General features: G+C 43.0%; 1 protein-coding gene across 22 annotated transcripts in view; it reads left to right on the top strand.

The window, feature by feature from the left end:
- Positions 1 to 26,037, top strand: part of OBSCN (obscurin, cytoskeletal calmodulin and titin-interacting RhoGEF) — a 187,726-nt gene that overhangs the window by 151,870 nt on the left and 9,819 nt on the right. For 18 of the 22 annotated variants that reach the window (XM_069778342.1, XM_069778336.1, XM_069778334.1 and 15 more), the window contains 15 exons: positions 9,500 to 9,757; positions 12,175 to 12,298; positions 12,637 to 12,770; positions 13,102 to 13,214; positions 15,019 to 15,187; positions 15,690 to 15,771; positions 16,396 to 16,596; positions 17,147 to 17,207; positions 18,280 to 18,357; positions 18,507 to 18,679; positions 19,219 to 19,245; positions 19,776 to 19,928; positions 20,681 to 20,726; positions 21,317 to 21,394; positions 22,273 to 25,939. In XM_069778342.1, the coding sequence (XP_069634443.1) occupies positions 9,500 to 9,757; positions 12,175 to 12,298; positions 12,637 to 12,770; positions 13,102 to 13,214; positions 15,019 to 15,187; positions 15,690 to 15,771; positions 16,396 to 16,596; positions 17,147 to 17,207; positions 18,280 to 18,357; positions 18,507 to 18,679; positions 19,219 to 19,245; positions 19,776 to 19,928; positions 20,681 to 20,726; positions 21,317 to 21,394; positions 22,273 to 25,939 (5,364 nt within the window). Of the gene's footprint in view, positions 1 to 2,970; positions 7,338 to 9,499; positions 9,758 to 12,174; positions 12,299 to 12,636; positions 12,771 to 13,101; positions 13,215 to 15,018; positions 15,188 to 15,689; positions 15,772 to 16,395; positions 16,597 to 17,146; positions 17,208 to 18,279; positions 18,358 to 18,506; positions 18,680 to 19,218; positions 19,246 to 19,775; positions 19,929 to 20,680; positions 20,727 to 21,316; positions 21,395 to 22,272; positions 25,940 to 26,037 lie in introns of those variants that run through there. The other 4 variants (XM_069778352.1, XM_069778351.1, XM_069778331.1 and 1 more) reach the window with 3 other exon arrangements.

Genomic DNA, 26,037 nt, shown 5'->3' with positions numbered 1-26,037 from the left:
AAGGGGGATATTGTCCTTCTGTAGTAGACCTTCAGAGCACCTCCAAGCTATTCAAATAATGTCCTAATAGTAGTAGGTGACTATAAAATGGATATTTTGGGGCAATGCATTCCCTCAAGAGTTGTACTATTGCTAAAAATCAGTCCTTGACTTGGACATGATGCTAAAGTTGACTACTTTTGTTAGATGGAGAGGAGGATCTGTGAAATGACAACTAAAATGCGGTTAAGAGTTGCTTACCTTTTGTCTCTTTTATTATTTCCTATGACGACTATTTCTTATGATCCATGAACTTACCCCATTTGGAGCCAGTGGCGTATAAGAAGACATATCCCCCCTCCTAGCAGCTTCCACCTTGAATAGGCAAAGAGCAGACAGGAAAGGCAGAAAGGGGTTCTGCCTTTGCCCCTCTCTCTTGCACAGCAGTTCAGTTAAAATCTCCAATCGTTAGACTTTTTTAGCCTGCAAAGACCAGAAAACAAAGGTGTTTCTGCCTGTGCTGTCTTAATGACCAGTGGGGTAGCTAAACAGAGAAATATTTTTGGATATCATGTTCAGAAACATCCTGAGAAAGTCATGAGCAGGAAGGAATCACTCAGAGCCAGACCATGTCTGAAGCTTAGTAAATCTCACCTTTCTACATCTCTATGCCTGTAAATCACCTGGAGAGATGCTTTTATTTTACATCAATGCTCCGTCAGCTAATAGTCCTCCTTTTCCCTTTATGATTTCAAATCACAAACAGCAGCATTATTAATATTGGTTGATTAAATAATACTAAACTAATACAAAATACCATCAGTTAGGCTGATTTCTAAATTTCTGACATGCAAATTCCATAGACTATTGCTTGGGACAGCTCAAGAAATTATTCCTAAATTAAGGGCTGCAGCCCCAAAAGAGGTTGGTACATTTATGAGTGGGATCTCAGAACAACAGAAATTCCCCTCCTTTTGCTAGTGGATGTGGTCATGAACCCACTAGAGCGGACCTCAGCTGGAACTGGGATAGTGACGGGGTAAAGTTTGGGAACAACTCTCTAAGGGCACATTCCAGCTCTCCTTAACGTATAGCGGGCTGAGGAACAGCAGCAGGTTTCAAACGACTAGCAGAAAATAACAGATAATTTAGAGATGGGATTGAACAATGTCTATATATGGAAATCCCAGACCTCAAAAAGCATTTTAACCTTGCAATGTAGAGCAAAGTCTAGTGCAAGCACTAGGGATTCATTCTCATCTTTATCTAAAATTATTTAGTTTTGCGTAATTCAGAAAGGCACCATGGCCATTATGAAGGCCCTGCATAAACCTTAAAGGGCTATAGCAAAACTATAGAAAACTTAGGGGAAAGAGTAAAGCAGTGGGAATGAGCAGTAGAAGAGAGGGTGCTCTGGAAGAAAAGAAATCTCACTCTAGATGGTCCAGCCCTGGACTTCACCACATCCTCAAAGGGAGAGATTGATGGTGGAAAGAAATCTGATCTCCATAGAAGAAAGCAATACCAGTCTCCAAAAATGAGACCAATAGATGAGAAAGGCTACAGTATATCTAAGAGGATTAGTCTTTCATGATGGTTACACAAATGCAATAGGAGAAACGGGCTGTCCTTTCACAAGGACTCCTTCCACCCTTCGTTGTATCTCAGTGCAAAAAACCACAGCAGAGATGGCTGGAGAGCAGAGCTGGTGACTTTCAGCCCTATGTGGCTGTGACTAGAGGGTGGTGAGGAGAAAGAAATGAAAACACCCTTGTCTTGATTCATAATCCCAGTTCAGGCCATTGTCTTTACCCTTCAGTGAATTCTTTTTTTTATCCCATTTCTTGGAAGTAGGAACAGAATCTCAACACACAAACAAAATCAGCATTGCCTGTTAGTTCTACTGAACCAGCTACCTCCACTGTAGATCATTAGCTTCCTTGCAAAGCAAACACTGCCTTTACCTTCAAGTTTTTTCCATGTAAGAAATGCCACTGAAAACTCTGCAGGAAATACTGCGTGTTAAATAAATAAATTGAGAGCATTGAAGTCTGGGTTTAGGTGTTCCTGTCCCCAGATTTTAAAGCTATTAGATCCAATTTCATCTGCAGCGCATTTAAAGTCGAAGTTTGTACTGGCATGGTAGCAGAAGATTGTTTTGACACAAGCTGCGTATTTATCCAGGGATGCTGAGAAGTCCCAACTGCTTTGAATATGTCAAAAATTCTAGACTGGTTTGGTACTCCTATGTCAACTGGTGGTAGTAGGATCAGGCTGTGTCTGCAATAATGATATTATGAAGAGTAAAAATAAGTACATTTTGGTATAGATGGCTTGTGCAGGAAATGTTCTCACTTTCTTTTCCTGGTCTCCAAATGCTTAATGCCCTTTTAATGTAACTGTTCTGCATGTGAAAATGCAGATCTCTGGTCTCAAAAGAGTGTTCAATAAACAAAATAGAGATATGTTACATTTATTTAAAAAGAGGAAGCTGCTGTCCTTGCTGTAGTAAAGGGCATTTTGCCATTGAGTTTGATGAAGCCAGGATTTTAGCCAAGGATACTCAGGAAAAGGTTAAACTCCTTGAGTGTTTAAAATCTTTGGGTGAAACTGCTATATGGGTCCGAAGTAGCATAGTAGGTGGTCAACACAAGGACATGAAATATAGCAGCATCCAGAAGAACATTTCTCAGCTGGATATACGTGGTTTGTGTTCATGCACTCAAGGAGGTTAATGGAGCTGGGGTCCACCTCGGGGAAAGGGCACTGAGGTTTTCCCTGGATCAGAAAGTAAGTGGAGATGGGCATGTGGGTGTGTGCGTTGCGTGTGTATCCCTTCCAAAATGACACGCTTCACCAAAAGCTGGAGTGCTCACACAACTAACCCCACTGTAGTGCCTTGACCAACAATGGCATGTGTGCTGATGGAGTGTGGCTCCCCGAAAAGTCTCATCTTCCTTCCAACTCCATTCCAACCCTTTCTGTCATCAGAGAGGAAACGATAACGACTGTGGTGAAGAGCCCAAGACAAAGGGGAAGGGTTTCTCCTGCACGTTCTTCTTCAGGTCATTCGCCTTCCCGCTCCCCGAGAGCGGAGCCAACTCCAGAGCCAGTTTATGTTTCAAAGATCAGGCAGCCTGTCCACAGATATGAGCAGGAGACAACATCGAAGTCTGCTGTTCCCATGCTTTTTGTCACAGAACCAGAGGACAGGCAAGGAGCAGCAGCTAGAGATGTCATCACAGAGACCAAGGGGGAAGAGAAAAAGCCCAAGTGGGTTGAAGTGGAAGAAATAATTGAATTCAAGGTGAAAAAATCACCAAAACCTGCAAGGAAAAGAGGTTCTTCCCCAGCAAAACAAGGAAAAGATGACTCAGGGGTGTTAACGTTCACTTTTCCCAGCTCAAGGCCTAGGCGTTCCCCAGAAGATGATCCGAACACAAACAACTCCAACAATAAATTGGTGGAACAGTCAAAATCTTTGCCTAATGACAGTCTCTCTGAAGCCGATATCCAGCCCCTCGTGTATGCAACCGAGGAAGAAGGACCTCAAGTCAGCAGTGAGGGCAGAAGCTCCCCGTGTGAGTCCGACCAGCTAGGAAATAGTTCCTTTATGGATTATGGAACCGAAGGAAAGAGCTTCCCCCAGGAAACAAGTGCTCGCTATGGGTCGGACGTTGCTTCCCCGCTGCTTGCCTGTGGGGGTGAGCCTCTGGTCTTCAGTTTTGAGACGGCTGCTGCAGACCAGCAGGAACTTCTGTTCTCACCAGCGAGTCCAGAGGTTAAGGAAGAGGTAGATGAATTAGACATATCTTGGCCTATTGAAGAGGGGGTACCCGAAGTAATGCAAGATGTCCTTCCAGAAGAGGATAATGTCATTATAGTTGATGAACCAGAGGAACTACAGACAGACGACATTAGCACCCGGGACCGCAAAATCTTAACCCACAATGGCAAAGTATTAACTCTGGAGGATCTTGAAGACTATGTTCCCAAAGAAGGTGAGACCTATGGGTGTGACGACCAGAACCGTAGGGCAGAGAAACCCTGCGAGATCTCTGTGCTCCAGACTGAGATTAACGAGCCAACGATTGGGAAGCCAGTGCTGCTGAATCTGGTGAGACCTGTGGTGTCCAAGCCCAGGCAAAGATTTTTCAGCCAGTTTGAGGAGCACATTCCCGGGGGCATGTTCATGACAGCATCTAGAGTAACCGGCGTGCAGTCTGTAGGCCCCTCAAACATCTCTTTCCACGTGACGCCTGGAGTGCACGCAGCAACAGCAGCAGCTTCTCCCGGTCCCTCCTTCACAGTGAAACCATCTTTCTGCACCGAAGTCCAGCTCTCAGCAGACAATGGACAGTCAAGCTTTAAAACTGAAGTTTCCACAAGAACCCTCAGCTATGGAACTGTTGGCGAGCCTGTTACCTTGCACATCAGCACAGAAGACCTCTCCGAAAGCTGAGCAGATGCGAGCATAATTTTCAACACAAAAGAAAGCAGTGTTTTAGAAAAAACTCATCAAAATTATTGTAGGTGAGGGGAATTGGTGGCAAAGATTACAAGGTAACATATACAAGTGAATATCTTTGAGGAAAATATATTTAAATACAGTATGTCGAGCTTTTCCAGTCTTAAAGGGAACATGTCTCTCAGAACAGTTTGTAATTTTAAAAGCTTTGATCGAGGTGAACATATATCATTCCATAGCAGAGCAGTGATGGTAGGTTTAGGAAAAGCCTGATTCTCCTGCCTATGACAGAAATATAAATGAATAAGTGCATTTTTGTCCATGAACTTAAATTATTTCAAGTGCCAATTTGTACATTATGGTACGGCAAGAAGGTGAAAGTATCTAAGCTTTTCAGCATCCTTCAGCAGCCCAGGATGGAAGGACTGTTTCCAGCTAAAGCGATCTCCTGTCACTGTGTGTGCCTGAAGGTCATGAAGCTTCACACTGCTTTGACTCTGCTGTACACTTTCGACACCAATTAGCTCTATCAAAATTTCTTCATAAACCTTTCAACATGCACAGTCTGATTACATTATTTTAAACTCCTGCCACAGAATGAAACATATAGAAAATATTGCATTTACTAGGGAAGCGAAGGGCTGCTCAGACCTTTTGGCTGAAATCCTAATTTGACTAAAGTCAATGGTGAAAGTCCCACTGACTTGAGGAAGCAAGGATTTCATTGTTCTCTTCTGCTTTAAGTAAAAAAAGGCCATTTTTTTTGACTGTTATTTTCAAGTCCACTTCCTAGTTGTCTAAAGATGTAGATTTCATTATTCTGCATTCTAGTGCAGTGGATTTATAAACCATATCTTTTAAAATACAAAATTACTTAACACGCACCAAAAGATTAAAGTGCTGCGCAAAGTGACTTCTACATCTATAATCAAACACTAACACATAAAAAGAACCACAAATGTGGTCTTTGTCAATAAATATTACTGGAAGAATACTTGGTCTCCTGTACATGCCAGTGGTGAAACATTACTGTTAACAAATTGATGGATAATGTCTCCTGTATGTGCTAAGAGGAATTCACCACTGAGCTACAGCAACATAGCAGGAGCACAAACACAGTTTTAAAAAAAAAAAAAATAGAGAAAGGAGATTTTTACCATAAATGCCTAGTGGAAAAATACATCTGATCAAAATGTATTGGGTTGCTTGGAAGCACTGCCAGTTGCAATCGCATCGTATTACTGTACCCACATACGTTGAGCTGTCTTGTAGAGGTACTGCCTTCTGTTAGGTTTCTCTGGAGCTTTGCAGTGGGAATGCTGGTTGAGGGGAAGGCTAAGATGGACTGAGCATGGCCCATTCCTGTTGGCTTCACCAAAAATGGATGTTGCACAGACCTTCAACAAGTTGCTCAGCCCTGGAAAGAAATGAGCTCACAGGCCCATATACTGGTCCCAGTTGAAGTCAGCTGGAGTTTGTCATTGATCTCAGCAGGACCAAGCACTGGCCCTCTCTGCTTGACAGAGATATGGGGTGAAAGCTCCCAGTACCTTGTCCCAGCTGAGTTGTGTAGAAGCGTTGCAATAGAAAATATTTTCATTTAGATGGTGTAGAGAAACCAGAAATGCTCAGACACAGCTGAATTTCTAACTAGCTTGAAGAGAGAGGATTGAGTGAGTTTCTGCCTTGGAAATGTATGTGTGATGTTGTCTCAGTGTTTCCCAGTTAGGTGATATTGTGAAGCTTGTTCTGGAGTCCTCCGGGCAATATTCCCACTAAGAGGGACTGAATTCACAGAAAGTGCTTGTAGAAAAGAATACTTTTTTTTTTTTTCTGTCTGTGGCCGCACCTTGATCATGTGCTGACTAAAATGAACATATTGATTTCACAGCCTTTTACTTTCAATATCCAAACAGGATGTTATGTGTAATATCATGTGCACTACCCTCATGATATAGGATGCTTTTCCAGTCATTACATGTGGTGAAAGAAATCAAGCCTCTTTTATGTTACTCTTCCGTTTTTTATAACATCTCCTTGGTTTATACTGTTTGTTTTATAATTGAGCAATACAATGGATATATATTAGTGCTTTTTTCATATATTGCACTGTATGTTGGAAAGTAACAGACATACAACAGGGATATACTTCCGAAACGAAAAATATTTCTTTCATATTGGGCCTGATTCTGATCTCAGTTATTCTAGTATCAATCTAGAAGAATTCCACAGAAGAAAGTGGATTTGATTCAGATTTACAAAGATACTGCTGAGAAAAGAATTTGCCCTATGATAGTCTTCAAAAATATAATATTCATCCAAAAGATAGTAAAGATGTGTAAAGGAATGCAGAGGTTTCCTCCTGTTGTGGTTGATGCTCAGGTTTTTCTAAAGAAGCTAAAAGGTTGCAGTTCAGATGGTTGTGGAAGAAATAAATATACTTTGATTCATTAGCTCAAAGCAATTAACATCTGTTTACATTTTTGAAATTTATGCAAAAGAGAAATCAATTGAAAGGCATTTTTAAAATCCTATGCAGGACTCTGTTCAAAAGGTGGAAGGTTTATGAAAAGTTCATTACACATACTTTCAAAATATTTTCCTAGAGGTTAAAAATTACGCTTGTAAGTGATTAAACTATGTAGATAACTAATGAGGCGTGTGGGGGTTTATTTCTTGTAGATGAAAACATTCAGCTGTATTAAAAATTTTAATACAAAGAATGTTTTACTAAAATTCCTGCAGGTAAATGGGTATTAATAAAGTGGAAACTTCAGTTTGCTTGAGGTACAAAAAGAAAAAAAAACACAAAAAAAATCAAATGCAAGATATGCTGTTAGATGCTGAGTTTATATCAATAAATGTCTTGCATCAGCTGTCATTGAACTCACTGGGTTTCTGTGTTGTTCTCTGTTCACGGCACTTGATAGTCCATCAGCTCATCCGCTTCTCCCATTGACTTCAGCAGGAGCTGAGTTGCAACCCAAGAATTTTAATGCAGTTGGGCTCGGGCTCCTTTTTTATGGACGGTTTCAGAAGTGTTGAAGTGAAAAAACCTGTTTTTAGGGATACTTCCAACTCAGATCTAGGAGTCAATAATTCTGAACGATGCTCGTCTTCTTGGGTCCTTCTCTGAGGCTGAATTGGAACTTCAAAATACGTGTCAGTCTTGTGTTCCTGGTTATTGGCTGGAGGAGATGTGGGGCAGAAAGGTTCACGGTTGAGATTTTAGAATTGGGAAACGGGCTGTCCATCACAGGTGTGTCATCACTGCAGCATTAATTTGATGTGCCTCAGCTAATATTAAAGTTCCTCAGCTTGAATCACAGTGTGTAAACATCCCTAAACAGGCAGGAAAGCGGTGGTATTAGCAGCATGGGGGAGACCTGTGGTTCTGTATAACCTGTATATGTATACCTGTGAATATATTTTCTCACTGAGAGATATTAAGAGTGTTTCATGCCTTTCTAAACAGTTCACTTGTCCTATGAGCTGGGCATCTGCCAACAGCACAAGCTGGCAGCAATTGCAATAGGAACGCCAGGGAATCAAAATATTTATCTAGGAAAATATTTAAAGATCTTCCACCCAGCCCAGTGCTGATAAACGCTGATGGTCAGTCTGGGACATCGTGTGAGCAAAACTTGCTTTTTTCCATCAACAGATCCAGAACTGAAATATTTCAAAACCACCATGCTCATGGGGAGGCCACTGAAAACAAAAATCGAGTGAGAATTCTTCAAAGGGGGCTGATCCAAACACAGCCTTCAAGTTTACCTGCTCAGGTCTATCATGGGAATTTACTTTTTTAAGGCTGGGAAAGGAGCAGAATCAAAACTGATTCAGGACATGCTCCTGTGTCAATGACATTAAACAAGTCAGAGCCATCTGTGTGCAAGTGCCCTTATTTTTTTCTTGAACCACATGATGATTTGAGCTTGCGCTCTTGCTTGGCAAGCAATTGCATCGTGAACATGATGAATTGTCTTAATCTGACAAGCATTTTTTCTGTCTTCGTGGTTACTTGATAGTTTCCCTAGATATCATTGGTCCCTTTGTTGTGCCTCTTCAAGATTTGTGGAAGGTGTATTGGGCAGGAGATGGGATGAGATGAGCTCCTGAGGTCCTATGATCCCATCCTAGCCTAGCTTCTTCTAACCAGTGCTGACTGGTGCTGAGACCATGGGATTGGTCTCCTGGGTGGCCATTCTGCAAAGATATATGCTTGAAAATCCATTTTTCTGTGTGGAAAACTTTTGTCTTCTCTCTGCCTTCAAGACCATGAGTTTCTTGAGACAGGAGTTACATCTTCCCCTACGTAATGCTTCCTTATATGCAACTGCTGTGCATTACTGTACAGACCAGGTGACTTTGCTTATACAGTAACTTGCAAAGGCATAGTCCAGTACAAAATTAAAAGTCTCAGGTACTTTCTAGTGCAAAGCCCAGCAAAAATATTCAGATATTGTAACGCAGGACAAATACATTACTCTAGAGCAAGCAGTAGCTTCTCTGCCATCCTCTCCGACTTACAGGCTCATGAAGCAGAAGAGCCCTCCCTTCTTTCCCCTGCCCTTCTCCAGAGTCACCGATGAGGCTGGTACCTGCTCGCTCCTTCTCCTTCCCTATGAAAATAACGTCCTCCTTGCACGTAGGGTCTGTATCAGTGCAATGGGTCACCGCTGGGTTCATTTCATTGATCTTAATAAAGGTATTTTTGACAGACCAGCCAACATAGGGTTGAGTTGGAGCCAACATAGGGTTGAGTTGGGAGATGGATCCTTTGTTCCGCTGTCTGAGGAGAGGCCGTGTGTGTGTGCAGTGTGGCACAGTGTCTTCAACCTGGTGAGATATGTCTTCCTGAAGCATGTTGTCCCATCCTTCTTATTTTAAGTCTTAGCTACATTCTCTCTTGCTGGAATAAGCATTTCTGCATGAGCTCTCTGCTCTAGGAGGTGAAAATGGTACGATTGCAAATATTTCCATGGGTTGGATGCTGCTGCTATTTTCTTTTTACCCTGAAGAGAGAAAAGCTGTTCTTCTTGTCTGTAGGAATGACTTCCCCACAGTCAGAGGTGGAGACTTCTGTCCAGGCCTCGCTTCAGCGTGCCGATAAGGAGATCAAGACAGCTCTAAAGAAACTCGTGGACTCGGCATCACTGCTGGTGACTCTTCCCCCGGGCATGCGAGAAGAAGTCGGTGGCCTTGGCCTTCCTGGGTCCATTCCTTCAGACCACTCAGAAACAGCAGCCGGGCCCTCTGTGCTAGTTCATGAAGCCAGTACCCAAACCCAGACTGCTGGAGGGCATGGTATGTTTGGCATGAATCTGGACAACGTCCTGTGAGAGTCGAGAGAGACAAAAATATTGAACATGCCAATACTGATATTTTCCCCTCATTTTTCTATTTCGTTGTGTTTTGCGCAGTTGAAGATTAAGAGAGGACATTCAGACCCAAAGAAACATGGGGCTGTGGGGTGGGGTTAGGTTGGACATGAATTGGGGGCGGATCTTTCTGGAAACAGGAGGTGTTTGAAAACTGTGTCTGAAGTAGTTTAGTTCATTACCTGCCCAAAATGGAGGGACAGGGGATTTTTTTCCACCTTTGGGCTTTTGACCCTGGGCTTGCTTCAAGTTTTTGCGGGGAGAAGGAGGGGTGGGATCCCTCCTTTATATTTATGGAGGTCATTTGGGTTTTTATTTGGTGGGGTGGGTAAGGGAGGTTGTTTTTCTTTTATTGTTTGCCATAAACAAGCTGGAAATGTGTTTAACACCCCTGCATCAACTTCCTGAGACTTTCTAGGATGTTGAGTGCATCAAGTTCACCTGCATTTCACTGGCCCTGGAGCCTTGATAGACTCCTTAGCAGCTTCCATGTGATTAAAACCAACGACGTGTGTGTCTGTGTCTTGCCAGGAGAACAAGTCTTTTGTCTTTGCATCGTTTTTTAAAAAAACATGAATAAGCGGCAACCCTTCCACTCTTCCTACTGGTTCTGCCATAGCAACTTGTCTAAACTGTCTCTTTTTCAAGTCAGAGTAGCTGTTCTCCACCAATGTTAACTTAAAAGGACAATGTCAAGTAGCCATCAGCCCTCAAACTCCAGATGCTGTTTAAAAAAAAAGATATTCTTGTCTAAAACTTAACAAGGATAGAAGCAGTTCATGGGATCAGACCCAAAATAACTGTGTAAAAAAAATGACAGGCCTTTAAAACCTTTTTTCCTTTCTGGTAGGAAATCATCTGTGAAAATAATACTCTGGTGAAGCAGGATGACTCAAAAATCGTAAATAAAAGGTCATAACTACAGCGATAATAGAATAGTGAATGAGATGGTTTTCCAGTCCTTTCATCTGAGAAAACTAAATGTGTTATTAATATGGGGAATTATTTCACTAAGATGGAGACTTGACAACTGTCCCTGTGATCACATGCTTTGAATAAAAAGAAGGCAAATATTTCCATAGTGCTGGCAAGAGCAAAGCACAATCCCACCAACCTGGGACCTCTGACCCTGCCAGTAATGCCTAGAATAACCATGTTTTCCACCCCAATAGAGGTGTTTTATGTGATTTCTAGAAACTGTTGCACTTTTCAAAACCAGCCAGTACCAAACATCCCTAGAGTGCTCCCCAAAATGGCCCTTCCTGATGGGGAAAAGACTCCTCTTGATTTAACCTTTTGTCCTCTGATGAAAAAGGAGATGATGCGCTTTATCCTATGGGGTAACTCTAATGGTCAATATCAAAAGACAATCAGGTACATTTGGAATGGAACACCAAAATAATTTTTGAAGATATATCTGATAAAATAATTAATAATAAAAGAAGAGCAATACCTAAACTGCCATCAAGCTGCACCATCTTTTTGTTTCCTTGTTCCTATAAGCCCCAGATGCCAAACTTTGTTCTGGTGTAACTTAGAGTTGTACGAGGACATTTTCAAAGAACCCGGTGGAGGTGCACCAACGCTGACATTATAACATCACCAGGTCCTCTGTATTAGCATACCTCCATATTATCTCTATATTAGTTGTACCCCCAGCCAGGGCCTGCCTTGACCACCAGTTTTACATTGATGTAAGCTTACTCATTTCACTGATGCTGTCTGTGATTACACCAGTAAGTCAAGACCTATTCTCGTAACGCAAAATTTAATTGAAGCATTCATGTGTACGAAGCTAACGGAGGGCATCCCTGGAGGTATTTGTAAGATGTGTAGACGTGGAGCTTAGGGACATGGTTTAGTGGTGGACTTCGCAGTGTTAGGTTAACTGTTGGACTCGATGATCTTAAGGGTCTTTTCCCACCTAAATGATTCTATGACTCTATGATTTCATCATAGCCATGAGCTGGAACTCAAACACAGTTAAATTATTTCCTATAAAGGATGTATTGAACTCACGCTATCCTTCCAGTCATTCTATTTCTTCCTGTCCCTACTGCCTACCTATCCTATTTTTGTCTGTGTGTGTTTCCTTACAGAAAAGTTAGTTTTGCCCAGTCAGCAATGTGCCACCGTTCAGTCTCTCTGATGTCATTCAAGCTCTTTGCTTCATGTGGTCTTCTCAAAAGGGCCGATTTCTCCTCTTAGTGATTGCACTCAACTGAGGTCAGACGGACTTGGTTCTGACACAAGGCAGACTAGAGATGGCTCCAAAGGTTTGCTCTGGGTTTCAGGTGTGCCATCATAGGGGACGTGTCTAACTTGCCCTATTTCTGCTGCCAGACAAAGCACAAAGGCAGGTCCCAGCCGAAGAACCAAGCGTGCCAAAGCCCAGCCCTGGTCCTTCCTCTGAAGAGACAGCTGCTGGAGATGAGAGCACTCAGGAGCGCACTGTTCCTATTACCAGGTAAATACTCATCTCAATATACAGATTTCTGAATGTGGCAGACTTTGTTGCAAGAAAAGCAAGTCCTCTGTGGTGGAGGGAGCAGGTGGTGACTTGAACTAATTCTTGTAGGTTTGTTAGTATTTTTGGAATCCTGTTCACACACGCATTGTGCAAGAAGGATAGCAGAGGTTGGAGAGAAATTAATTCTCCCAAAACAAAATCCTTCCCATATTAATTTTAAGTAAATAGTTATTTATCTGGTGGTTAAACACCCAGATAAATGGCAGGGTATAATCCCGTATCTCTGTAGTTGTATGTGACTATGTAACGGTCTTTTCTCTTGGGCTTGATGAAAGAACATCACCAGCCACAGGGGCAGGAGGCTGGTACAGAAGAGAAGGAGATGTGGTCTGGGATGTACACAGTGAAGTTTATATTGAGACCACGGAAAGAACTTGTGTGTATAAGACTGAGGAGAAGACCCCAACAAGTAAGTAAAAGAACCTTGTTTTCCTTTCCCACATCCCATGATTGTCATTGTCTTCTCTTTTGGTAATAACTCCTGGTGACTGTTTCTTTAAATATTTCCATCTCTTGAGCAGTAACCGTTTATTAAACAAAAAGTAACAGATAAGCATGAAGATAAAGCCTAAAAGTAATACTAGTATAAAGAAACCCAAATATATTGCTGTGGTATCTCTTGATTTGATGTTAACCTAATGTTATATCCTAAATGGCCAGTGCTGTAAGTCCCATTTGAGTAACTCACTATGAATAAAGTTATGGTATTGTGCATGCAGCAAACCCTTGTGTCTCACCAGGTCCTCCCTATATGCAAGTGACAATCGAGGATGTGCAGGTGAATTCTGGGGAGCGTGCCAAATTTCAGGCAGTCATTGAAGGAACCCCTCAGCCAACCGTTTTGTGGTTTAAGGTAAGTGCAGCCTTTTCTCTGGCTGGGAGTGAAGACCACAGAAAGGACTGTAGTGCAGTACTTCTGCGGGGAATTTCTTTTGCTCTTTCGTCCCACATCTCTTACACTGATTCTGGGTCATATCTATAGGCTTTGTTAAACCAGCTGCAGTTCTCGCTGGACCCACCAACCATGCATCTCACCCTGTGTTGTCTCCAGTGTCAATGTGGCTCCTTTCACAGGCACCAAGATGGTTTTGGGGACCAAGATGGGCAGCAAGGGAGATTGGTTCCTGCTTGAGAGCCACCAAGATGTGTGCTGTAGTTTTGGGGTCGGGGATGGGATTATGAGTGGTTTATTCCAATTGTCAATGTGACTTCCAGGCTCTGTATCTTTTCTGCAGCTAATTGGTAAAATGAGTGTGACCAAGGGCAATGAATACCCCATAGAAAGGAAGGAGAAAAAATTTATTATTCCTCAGAATATTGTCGTGCCCCTGAAATAAGCCAGTGTTGTTCTATAATGATTGTCTGTCCAACTAAGTATTTTGTACACACGAGTTTTATTCCATCTTTTTTTTCTGTATGGGAAGTGCAAGGATGACAAATAAAACAGCCTTAAAAAAACCAAGTAAAAATGCAAAGAATCCCCTCCCACGCGCACACACACATGCACATGCACACACCTGAACACCTTGAAAAGAACGAGAACAAGGCAAGAATATATGACACACCCTGTTAATATTCTTGCAATCTCTGACATATTCAGCTCAGAGTAATTGCAAGCTAGCTAAACATTTACCTATTCACTAACCCACAGTAAACCTCTCCATGTGCGTTTTTAGTCTCCTCTTCCATCCATGCAAACATCTTGGATGTACAGTGTCCTTTTGTCAAGGAGTTCAACACAATGACAGCATGCTGCCTGAAGTGCCACCTCTTTTTGGCTGTTCTGTACATATTTACCATAAGCTATTCATAATCCTGTACAGCTCTATCATGTCGTATTGCTAGATCCTCCCTTCCAGGCTGAAGAGCCCCAACCTGCTGTGTCAATCCTCATCTGGAAGCTGTTACAGAAAGAACATTGCTGCAACACTACCACACCCTGGGAAAACCAAGGATTTATAAGATGATGCATTCTGTCTTATTCTAATAATTTCTAACATCTGGTACTTTTTGACCACCACCAAGCACTAAGCTGGTGCTGCAATGGAGTGACCTACTGTAACTCAAAGTTTTGCTCCAGTGTAAGAAGGAACAGCTCAGAGACCATTTCATTTGGGGAATAGGGTTGCATCACTTCACATTTATTGTATCATATACATTTATCTGGCATTTTACTGCCCAGACAGGTGGTCTCATAAGGTCCTTTTGCAAATCTTCATAATCTGCTCTCTGTGTCACACACACTCCCTCCTGTCCCTTTTTTTCTTAGCATTTATGAATATATTAAGCAGCACAAGTGCCAGCACAAGCTGGAGACCAGGCAGGAGCAAAGCAGCTGATCCTCGTGCTCCCTGGGCTGACTGCTCAGGCATGGGGTGCTGGGACAGTTGAAGAATAAACCAACAGAGCCCTGGTGATCCCTCCCAAGCCTCTATTCCTACGAATGGGTTATGAAACAAAAATATTATTGGGTAACATGGAAGCAGAGCATCAATTAGACATGGGGGACTTCTTCAGCCCGCATTTTTTTAGTGAGATTTGCTAGCCTAAATCGTCTGTGTTGTAGCTCTGCTCCCGTATCTTGTTTCTTGAAGAGAAGAAACATCGGTTTCCATCTTGTTTTTTTCCAGTGCCAAAATGTCGTTTCATTCTTTCAGGGCACTTCCTTGCTGACAGACAGCAACAGGCTCCATCAAGGGAAGGAAGGAACAACATATTTCTTAGTCGTTGACAATGCTGTCTCAGAAGATGGTGGTGTTTATACCTGTGTTGCCAAAAATGCAGGAGGGGAGGTTTTGTGCAAAGCAGAGCTGATTGTACATGAAGGTAATGTCATTCTTTCAGCTGCAGCAGTTGCTTCCATAGCCATTGCAATATATACTCTGTTGCAGTCATCTTCTGGTACCCATGTGGTTTATGCTCTGTATTCCTGCGTAATATTTGTATAGCACTAGTATGGCAGGATCCAGTTTAAGAGCAAATGATCTAATGACCTACACATATATATACAAATGTGATTTTTTTTTTTTTTTCTCCTCTGCTTCAGACTACATGGCAAACTGATACAATAGGCCCCAGAAATAAGCGGGGCCATATCTCTGGTGGTGTTCTGCTCTTTAGCCTGGCTCTTCTGATTTATGTCAGGTGAAGATGCAGCCCCAAAGTTCATATTGACAGGTTTTGTCATCAAACAGCTCCACTTAATTCTGTGCAGAAGTTTATAGGACACCTGTTATTTTTCCTGCCTTAAATTGTAATAACTTTGCATGCTATGAGCAAGGCATTGTTGTCTGAATATTAACACTTATATTTTCCTTCATTTTCAAAGCTAAGAAAGACCAAGCGGCAAAGAAAGTGGCCACCAGGAGAAAGCTCCATTCCCTTTATGAGGTTAAGCAGGAGATTGGAAGGTAAATGAATTTTCCAACTCTATAGCATCACTGCCAGAGAATATCTAATTGCCCATCTGAGCTGCTGAGCATGTGTAACCAGAGGCAGAGGTGGACCTAGCTGTGGATAAGTCCAAAAAAGTGAAAGTACTGGCAGAATTGGGAGGTCACCCCATTGCAGGTGTGCTGGAAACACTTTCCTGAGGTTTCTGACAGAGGATGGGAGAGTCCATAGAGTCCATAGGTCCAGATAGCTCCAACCAGAAAAAAAACCAACCAAACAGCCAGAGGCTGGCAGGATAGGTGCCAAGGTATGGCTTCTTGGCAATATTAGCATCACAAGCCCACAGTGACATATGCACAAGCACCATCCCCTTCCAAGAGCATCATCAGCCTTTGTCAGCACAAGGCTGTATCACTTGAAACAGTTTTTGCCTTGATGTGAACTCGTTGCTTAGTTTTGGAGACAGCCAGGAGAGGGCAACAGCACCTTACATAGAAGAAAACGAGTTTTTCATGTTGGAGAATTTAAGCCCTGAGCAGTAGGGAGCTGTCAAAAGCTGGGAGGTGGAAAGGTCTATACCTGCTGTGCAGAGGGCTTTGAACCAAGTCTGAGCAGGGCTTGTCCTTTGATTTTTTGTGCAGGGGCTGCTTCAGCTTTGTGAAACGAGTTGTACACAAAGGGAACAGAGTGTCTTGTGCTGCCAAATTCATACCTCTACGAAGCAAAACGAAGGCTCGAGCGCATCAAGAGAGGGATATTCTTGCGTCTCTATCCCATGACAGAATTACCAGGCTCCTGGATCAGTTTGAAACACGGAAAACACTGATTTTGATTCTGGAGTTGTATCCTTTTCTGTGCTGCTTGTCTAAGGAGGCTGGGAAGTACTAGGTAGAAGTGATTTGTTAAATAACTAAGCGATTAACCATTTTTAGGTTTTGCCTGAGATAAAAGGACACACACAATTTTTCTCTGCACTGCAAGACAGCATAGCTCTGTGAGCTCTTCACTGAAGTACTATGTTTCTGCTGTTTTAGGAAAAATCATGATACTTGTATGTACAAGTGTGAATGAGCTGTTAAGCACCAAAACTCTTTTCTGAAATGTTTGGAAGTGGAGTCCGTTTCCACGAGATCCAGTCTGGCTGAGCACCAGGAAAATGCAGTGCAGAGCAGAAAAGCCCATCGCCAGCAGGTAGATTTTAGCACAAGCCATACCATGCTCCTGCCTGTAGGGAGCACAGGTTTAGAGCCGCCCAGATCTGCTGCGGTAGAGACTTCAATGATTTAACATGCAGATCACCTGGTGAATTCTGCTGTTAGCTGGATAGAGGTGGTTACAAAGTAAAAATAAGCATTTAACTGTAGTTCTGTTTTCCCTTAATGCTGTTGCCAGATGCTCCAGCGAAGAGCTCCTTGACCGTTTATTCAAGAAGAGTGTTGTCACTGAAGCAGAGGTAATCTTTCTTTCTCATTTCAAAGTCCAGAGTTGGTGGGTACCACCAGAGTCCCTTCCGGCTGCATTTTCCTTTTTGAATATGAAGAATGTCTCTGAACCAGTAATAATCTGTCAAAACAGAATCAGCCTTTAAAATGTGTCCTCATCAGCTTCCATTACTAAGTTGAGTTTCTTCAGGGAATAACTAGCAACAGCCAGTGGTTTTGACCACCAGCATTGCATTCAGCCTAATACAGATGATATTTGCTCTATTATCATCATTCCTTTGCTATCTGTCACCTGGAGCTCCTGTATCTTCACTTGCTTAATAATGCTTTATCCCCTTGCAACCCTACTTCTACCCATTCCCTTTCAGTGTCCAAACCAAGGGCTGAAATGATGGTTTCTAAGGATTTTTTTGAGTCCCATCTAGTAGCCAGGTGTCCCATATTTATTGGTAAAATTGATTTTTCTTAAAAATGCTCAGAGGGAAACCTCATAGAATCATAGAATGGTTTGGGTTGGAAAGGACCTTTAAAGATAAAATGTCAGCTAACACTATAAAATGTCAAAGGTAGGAGATTTCCAGAGCTGAAGCTAGCTGTAAATATTCACTCCTTGTTCAGTCATAGTCAGATTGGATCTACATATGATCAGGAAAATAGGTTTACAACATAGTTTTAAAATCTATTTGTGTGTTAAATGTGTTTGGCTGATTTACACCAAGCCAGAGTTGAGTTTGAATTAGATAAGTTAGAAAGTTGATAAGGTTCATCAAACATGAGGATTTTTGTATCTCTTTTTTACATGTTTGTAGGGTTGGTTTTTTTTAAATAAGGGCTTTTTCACATATAGAAGGCTCCAGCAGAGCAATGTGGCCACACATGAGACACAGCTTCATTCCACATGGTAATGGTTGGTTCACACCTTATTTCAACTGCAAGACTAATAAAAGAAGTTCATTCTAGTTTTAAAAATATTTCTAGTTCAATCTTTCCCTCTCTCATACATTAAAAATGTTGGTGGAATCAGGGACTCTCTTATTTACTATTAATGTTTAATAATTAATTAACAACTGATTTAATTTTTAGGTCAAATTGTATATCAAGCAAATTTTGGAAGGAATCAAATATCTTCATGATAACAACATCCTTCATTTGGACATTAAGGTAATGTGCAATGGCAGGTCTAGCTTATCATAGCCTCTTGTTGGTCAGGGAATGGGCGTTCTTTATTTGAGTTATTCTTACTTACAACTGAAAATATTGCCTGCTCTCAAGAAAAGTTTTTCTCTCTCTTATTTTATTTCATTCACTAGCCACTGAATATCCTCATGGTTTATCCTGAAAGGGAAGACCTTAAGCTCTGTGACTTTGGATTTGCTCAGAAGATCATGCCCTCTGAGCCTCAGTTCAGCAAATACGGGTCTCCGGAGTTTGTTGCCCCAGAAATTGTTTCTCAGTCACCAGTGTCAAAAGGAACTGATATCTGGTAACCTGTCATCTTTCTAAAAAGCTTTTGCCCTAGATGGCCTGAATTTCCATTTATTGTTAATAAGTAAGTGGAGTAGTGATAATAACACAGGAAACTGAAAGTGAACAACGAGAACCATAACCCATCAGGGCTTTTTAAAGCTCCTTCTGTCTATTTTGTTCAACCATAATTGAACTCTGACAGCTAATTAATGCAAAGGAGCATCTTAGAGAAGATTATCTTTATTAGAGGCAGCAACCAGGGAGGATGATCCTAAGGGGCTTTCTAGAAAAGGCAAACAAACTCCAAAAAAGTATTTTGAGCCTTCTCCTCTATCTGTGCTTTAAAAATGGAGGATTACTTGAGAACAATTATAAAAAATGTTGAAGGGAAAAGAACTGAAGGGTGAAAACAATAGCTTTTGGGATTTATTTTCCTTGGAAAGGTGAGGAGAAGAAGGTGCCAGGGTGTCTAGTGGCAGGAATAGGGGTTGTGGGCTTGAGAAGGATGGAGAAATAGTGACAAACACCTGACATTTGTATTCCCTCTCTCCTCAGGGCTGTTGGAGTCATCACATATTTAAGGTAAATAAATCTTCTTGGAAAGACTTATTCAATGTCCCTTTGTCAGTGAGAGCTCTCCAGTACCTTCAAGTGAGGGATCTGAGTGAAGCATTGAGTCCTTCTATAACGAGGGTTATTTATTTTGTGGTTTTCTCCTTTACTCACTCTTTCCTGGTTGCCCAGGGCTTTGGTCATTGTCCCTCCTTGAAGACCTGACAGCTGCTCTCCTCACAGTTAGCAATGAGAGCGGTGGATGAGGTTCCGTCTTCCCCTTGCCTGTTTTAGCCAACACCCTACTGGAGGCGTGCAAAATCAAACCCTTAATTCCTTATCTGTGAAACAGGGATAAGTAATTCAGTTAAATGCCATGTAATGCTGGGGTGAAAGATGCTCCGTTAGTGGATGCAATGCTCACGAGCATTGCAAGTCCCACACATGGAGTTCCTCAAGTGTTTTAAAGCCCCATGTAAGCATTTGTGCTTCTGTCATTTGAACAGCAAATAGAAGTCTAAATTCTGTCTCCTTTTATTTTATGGTGTTCAATAAATAAGCCTAACATGCAAGTCTCCATTTGCTGGGGAGAACGACAGAGGAACCCTTATAAATATCCAGAATGGGGAAATTTCATGGACCACTCCTGATTTTGTTCACTTGAGTGAAGATGCAAAGGACTTTATGAAAGGGATTCTACAGCAGGACCCCAAGTGAGTGCACTTTTGTGCTTCCTACAGCCAGTGTGCAAAGATGTTGGTGTCTCAGCAGGCAGATCTCAGCTTGTCAGAGCTGCAGTCGTTTTGAAAAGTAGAAAGCTGAGTGAGATGTGGTGCGTTATACCCTAATTCTTCTTTATTATTCCCCACTACCTAAAACACAACTTGGCAATTTGCCAGATTGGCCTGTTTCTGGTATGGTGATGTTCTTACTCCCTGACTTGTCCAGGCAGATGAGTTTCTGAAATGACATAGAGAAGTGGGAAGAGCAAGTATAGAGGGAGTTATGCGAGAATTAAATAATATTAACCACATTTATTACACAATTTCAAGTACAAAAGGCAGCTTGAAGGCATGTTTGCAGGCGCTTGTTTTTTAATTTCATTTCTATTCTTTCTTCCTGCTGCCAAAGATATTTTTGCTCTGGCCACCTAAAGAGTCAAAGTCACTCTTAGGGCTGCTTTCGACCCTCTTGAACAGGCTTCCTGCAGAGTGTCATGGGGTCTTCCTGAGGATCTATAGGGAGTCTCAGACTGAAAAAGGAAGATTGTTTCACCTCAAGGGAAGGAAACCTTGGGCTAAAAGCTTCCGTCTGTCTGTTTGGCTTCTCAGCTCTAAAACAGCAGCCTAAGGACATAAACAAAAGTGTATGCATGTGTCCACGTGAAGCAGGCAACTTCAGGAAGATCTTGCGGTTGCTGTTGGAAGTGACTTGCTACTAAAATGTTGATCTTTTCTCTTATCAGAGCCAGGCCTAGTGCTTCGGACTGTCTTTCCCACCAGTGGTTCATGGTAAGTTTGTCCTGGTTCCTTATTAGTCATTAAAAATATTGAGGTTGGAAAAGACCTTTGGAGGGGCAGCTCTTAAAGCTGCTGGATACTATTTGCTGGTTTATTTTTATTCTTGGTCTCCTACTTTCTGTCCTGCAGAGAAGCTCAGGCATGGATCTCCAGAAAGAGGAGACACATTGGTGTTTACATGCCGAAATGTCTTTCTTTCAAAAGATAAACATTACTGCTGACATAAGCAGATATAACATGTCTGTATAGAAAGGAAACTGTGGCTTTGCAAAGCAAAGATATGGTTTATATTCCAATGTCTTAAATCGCTAAGGAGAAGAGCTAAAAATTAGCAAAAAAAACCCCCCCAAATTTAATGACATGCATTGAACAGGGCTTGCTTTTGTCATTGAAAAGCTGAGAAAGTCTACAAGTTAGTCATGAGGGGATTGTAGCATTTGCTTTATTGTAACTTTCCTAAATTAAACAATTCTGGAAGGAGGGAATCCTAAAAAAAAAACCAAACCAAAACAAAAAAACCTTCTCAGAAACTGAAGTCAGGATTTTTTAACCAATGATTTTTCTCTCATTCCACCTGGCAGCATAATCCCCCCCTCGAAGCAGCTCATTTCATTAATACCAAGCAGCTCAAATTCATCGTGGCTCGGAGCAAGTGGCAGGTGAGTTGGTCTTAATCTATGCTGGTTCTTTTTAGTTACATATATATTTTAATTACATTTCCATCTTTTCAAGTCTGTTGGGCTAGGACAGCAAGCACAGCAGAGAACTTAGCTTGGCTATGAATGGGGAGTAAGCACAGGAGAGAGTGGTCAATGGATGGGGCAGAAATAAATTATCTAGACTTTTACTGCCTGGAAATCATCTGGTCTAATGCAGGTGCCTGTAAGATGCACGGTTGTGTCTAAGTTAGGTATGCTTAGCTGCCTTTGCAATTGGTACTGAATTATAGACAGGTCCCCAGAAGATTCCTCATTTCCCAAAGTTCTCTAAAATAATCAGAATGATTGCCTCCTGAAGATGCCTGTTTCTCTCTGTTGGCTGTAAGGGGAGGCCAGCTGCTCAACTTCAACTGAGATGTCTCACATGGCAGAATTTAGAGCAGATGAATCCTACCTCCTACAGTATGGTAGTTCTTCTCTTGGCTTAAGTCACTGTAGGTTCTACTGCAATTGACGGATTTAAGGCCATTTACTCCAGGTAGGGTCTCATCTGATGTGTTCTGTTAAAAACTCCTTTTCCATCTGCTTTGAGTGGCCAGATTATCTTTGAAAGTCTCAAGCAGGGTCCTGCTTCCCCGTTCACAACAGCAAGTACGTCCCCTGAAGTCAATATAGTTTCAACTCTGTGAATGAGAGAAGAGGAAGACTCGGAGAGCAAATGCAGCCTGGATTGACGATATGTACAAAAGGGTGGCAATGTGTTATTAAACTAGTATGTGTGGTATTTAAGAGTGCAGAAGTTCATTTTGGCATGCTTGCTTTACCATACTCCCACCACGTTTCCATCTGATTGTGCTGTATTTTGTTTTGCTCTTCAGCGGTCTCTGATGTGCTATAAATCCATACTGGTAATGCGATCTATCCCAGAAATCCTAGAAAGGACTCATGACAACACCTCCCTGGCCATCTCCCGACATCTTATTGACGAAAGCACTTCATCCAGTACCAGCGGCTCCTCTTCAGACAATGAGAACTCGCACTTCCCCACGAAGAGGCACTTTGGCTCTACACCCGAACTGCACTTGTCCATATTTGATGCACCAAGCCACCAGGAGCCTCCAAAACATGCAAGAGAAGAGAAGCAAACCAAAATCTCTGTCCCTCCAGTAAAACCCATGAGGAGGAAGTATGCTTCAATGAAAGGTGAGGTGGGGGACAAATCACCTACAGAAAGTAAAGAGCTCATGGCAAGTATCTTAAAGGAGAAAGAAGAAGGGCTCCTTCCCAGACTTCAAGATGAAGGAGCAGAGCAGTCCCAAAGAAGTGGTGCTGCTGAGCCTTCATCAGTGAGGACTTCCACGGAAAGCACATCCAATCTATGTCAGAAGGAAAAACCAGATGTATTTTTATCTGATAAGGACAGAATTGAAAAGGCTGGGGATGGGACAGAAAAGCCACCTGTCTGTGTCCCTAGACAGAGTGTCATTAAAAGCACTTTCTACAGCCAAGCAGCTGAGCTACCTGCAAGGGGGCCTTCCTCACCAGGCAGGGAGTTCAGAAGGCACCTGGACAGAGCCAGAAGAACTTTCCGGAAAGCTGGATATTCAAAGGTGCCCCTCAGTGGTCTCCGTGAACCCCTCCTAGAGCAGTTTGAACTGGAAGAAGAAGAAGGAAAGTCTGACTATGGAGATGATCACAGGGAAAGTCTGCTTGGTTCCTTGACCAAATCAGCTTCATTTGACACTGCAAGGAAACCACCACATCCTGCCATCGCTGGTGGGAGCCGAAGCCGTTCCCTGGATGACTACAGGCTGAGAGCATCAAGATCAGTGAGGGAACAGCATATTTTGGAAGAAGACTGTGATATATTGTCACAGGAAAGTTGCGCTGAAGGCGGCGACCACTGCGACATTTCTGCAGGGCCTGGCAAGGGATGTTTTGTAGACACTGCAAAGCAAGAGGACTTTAGGAGAACCAGCAAGGATTGCTCAGAAGAGCAGCCCCCTCCTTCCACGCAATGTGAGGGTAATGGGTGCCCAGCTGGTTTTGTGCAACAGCTAGAGAGACTTCCAGTGTCGCCTCATAGGAGCAAGAATAGGAAACATTTACTGAAGAAGTCAAAAGCTACTTACGTTGAGGAGGAAGTCAAAGATTTGGAAGGCAAAAGCCCCATTCTGACTGCCCAGGGCTCAGATGTAACTGCATCATCAGCTCAAAAACATGAAAGCATGGAGGGTAAATCTTTCCCTGGCAGTGCCTCTGACACTGCTTTTCAGGAGGGAAAACAGTCCATTTCAACTCTCACAAAGCCAGAGACCACCTCCAAGACGGCCCCTACGAGTAAGGGAGATGCGTATCTGCCCCAGGAGTCTGCTCACAGTACCGACGTCCATCCAGACCTAAAAGGTGGGAGCTTGCTTATCCAAAGGACAGCCCCAGTTCCACCTTGGAAAGACAAAAGGCAGAAACATTCGCATGAGAAGACTTCTGCTCATAGCGTTGTCAAATCTGATCTCACGGAGCATGAAAGCTCTGCTGTTTTAACAGGCCCACAAACAGAAACAGATTCCCTTCCAGTATGTAAAGACAAAAGTCAGGAACTTTCTGGTCAAACTGTTCCAGCAACTACTGCCTTGGTGGGCATACGGCCAGATACCCTAACTGCTCTGCACACAGCTGATGAAGGGGCTCATCAGAAGATGAAAACCCATAAAGAGATGAAGTCAGCTGTCCTGGAGGATGAAGGACCAGGTATTACAGGAATCACTCCACCATCAGCCCATGATGGTGAAAGCCAAGCGTGCAAGAGGGCTGCTGGTCACGTAGACACAGAATCAGCCGTCCTGAAGGGAGAGCATCTCATTCCAAAAGTCCCACCACCAAAATCAACGCCGACCTTGGTCTCCGATGGAGCAGAGAAGGCGGAAAGGGAATGGCCAGCTCGTAGCAAGGACAGGCTTGCTGTTTTGAGGAATGAAAGCTCAGCTGTCACAGAGGTTGTTCCCAGTTTGGCCCATGAGGCTGAAATCGAGGGCACTGAACCCCAGAAAGTTTCTGAAGGCCGTGGCACGGTGCCTGCTGTTCAGGAGAGCAGACACCGAGCTAGAACTGTGTCCTCCCAAAATACTGGCCTCCCTTCGGCCTGTGAGAAGGAAAAGCAAGAACGTTCAAAGGCACCGCTTCGCAGTGAGGCCAGATCTGTTGTGACAGCAAGTGCAAGCCGAGCAGCTGGACAGACTATGCCTGCTCCCGTCCCCAAGGCTGGACCTCAGGTGTTTGAGCAGCACAGGGTTGTCCATCCCGGTGGCAGAGTTTCTACTGATCTGAAGAGCGGGCCTCCGGGTGTCTTAACTGCTTCACCACCAGAAGCTGCTCCAGCTTCAGTTTATGAGCTAGAATATGAGGAATATCCAAAGGTTTATGGTGAGGGTAGAGGTGTTGCCTTAGAAAGTGGAAGCTGGGATGCTGGAAAAACTGTCCCACCATCACTCGGCAAGGATCAAAGTCAGGAGCTCTCACATCACAGGTCTTCTTTTTACAGCGATGAGGAGTCTGCCGTGCTGGAGGGCTTAGTGGATGAGATGGTTTCCCTCTCTGAAGAGATGAATGTTTGGGCAGAGTCAGTCTCTGGTGAGGAGGAATGCAGAAAGCCCATCTCTGCTCCCACAGAGATGTTCTACAAAGGCTTAGGTACCCAAGCGCCCATGGACACCTCCTTCCCTTCGGTACAAGGGGGTAAAAGAGAGGTCTCTGAGCTGGATGACCTTGCAGAACCCTATCTTGTTGTGAGTGAGGAGTCAGTGGTACTGGAAGGGCAGGGAGTACAGACGGTTCCTCATGAATGTGAGCATCTGGAGGACTTAGCGTTTGAGAGCCCCACTTCTAGTCAAGTGAGTGTTTCCTCAACAGAAAGCCTGGACACTGGAAAAAGACCCAGTCAAGTGACGGTGAGCAAGGACACTGGTAAACACCCAGAAGTTTCTTTAGTGAAAATCAAAGACCTGTCGGACGAAACGCCCAGTCTTGGCAGTGGAACTCCAAAACTTGACATATCAGAGGTAGAGCCTGCCTATTTGAATTTCTCTGACTTGTATGACATTGTCTATTTTCCATTTGAATTTATGAACTATAGGAAGCCTCCACCCAAACCAACTGGTAGACGGTTTATACCTTTTGGTGAAAGGGCAAGGTCACCTCCTGCAAGACATTTGCATAAGGATAAAAGACTGTGCATCAGAGAAGAGGCAGAGGACAAGAACAGGAAGAACCATTTGGAAATATCTGAGGATTCAAAGGCAACTAACTTACTAGCCATGGGGAAAGGGTCAGAGAGTCATAAAGAAATGTATGGCCCCCAAAAGGGCTCAAGTGGTAAGCAGAAAAGCTCCTTCTACAACAAGCCGGGGCTCTTTAAGCCATATGCAAGGTCTCATTCAGTGGAGCAGTCAGTGGAGCAGAGTCTGAAGAAGAAAGTAAAAGCTTCTGTTGCCCATATTTCAAAAATCCTGAAAGGAAAGATATCTCCTGAGCCAGAGGCAGAAGAAGGTAAATATTTTATTCTGTGCCTTCACAGATTTGCTGCTATAACTGGGCTCTGCTAAATCTGCCTTTTCCTTTTTCCCCAGCATATCTGAGGCTGTGGT

This window comes from Haliaeetus albicilla, chromosome 2 (genome assembly GCF_947461875.1).
Source record: "Haliaeetus albicilla chromosome 2, bHalAlb1.1, whole genome shotgun sequence".
NCBI lineage: Eukaryota > Metazoa > Chordata > Aves > Accipitriformes > Accipitridae > Haliaeetus > Haliaeetus albicilla.
This window is presented reverse-complemented; position numbering and strand designations above follow the sequence as displayed.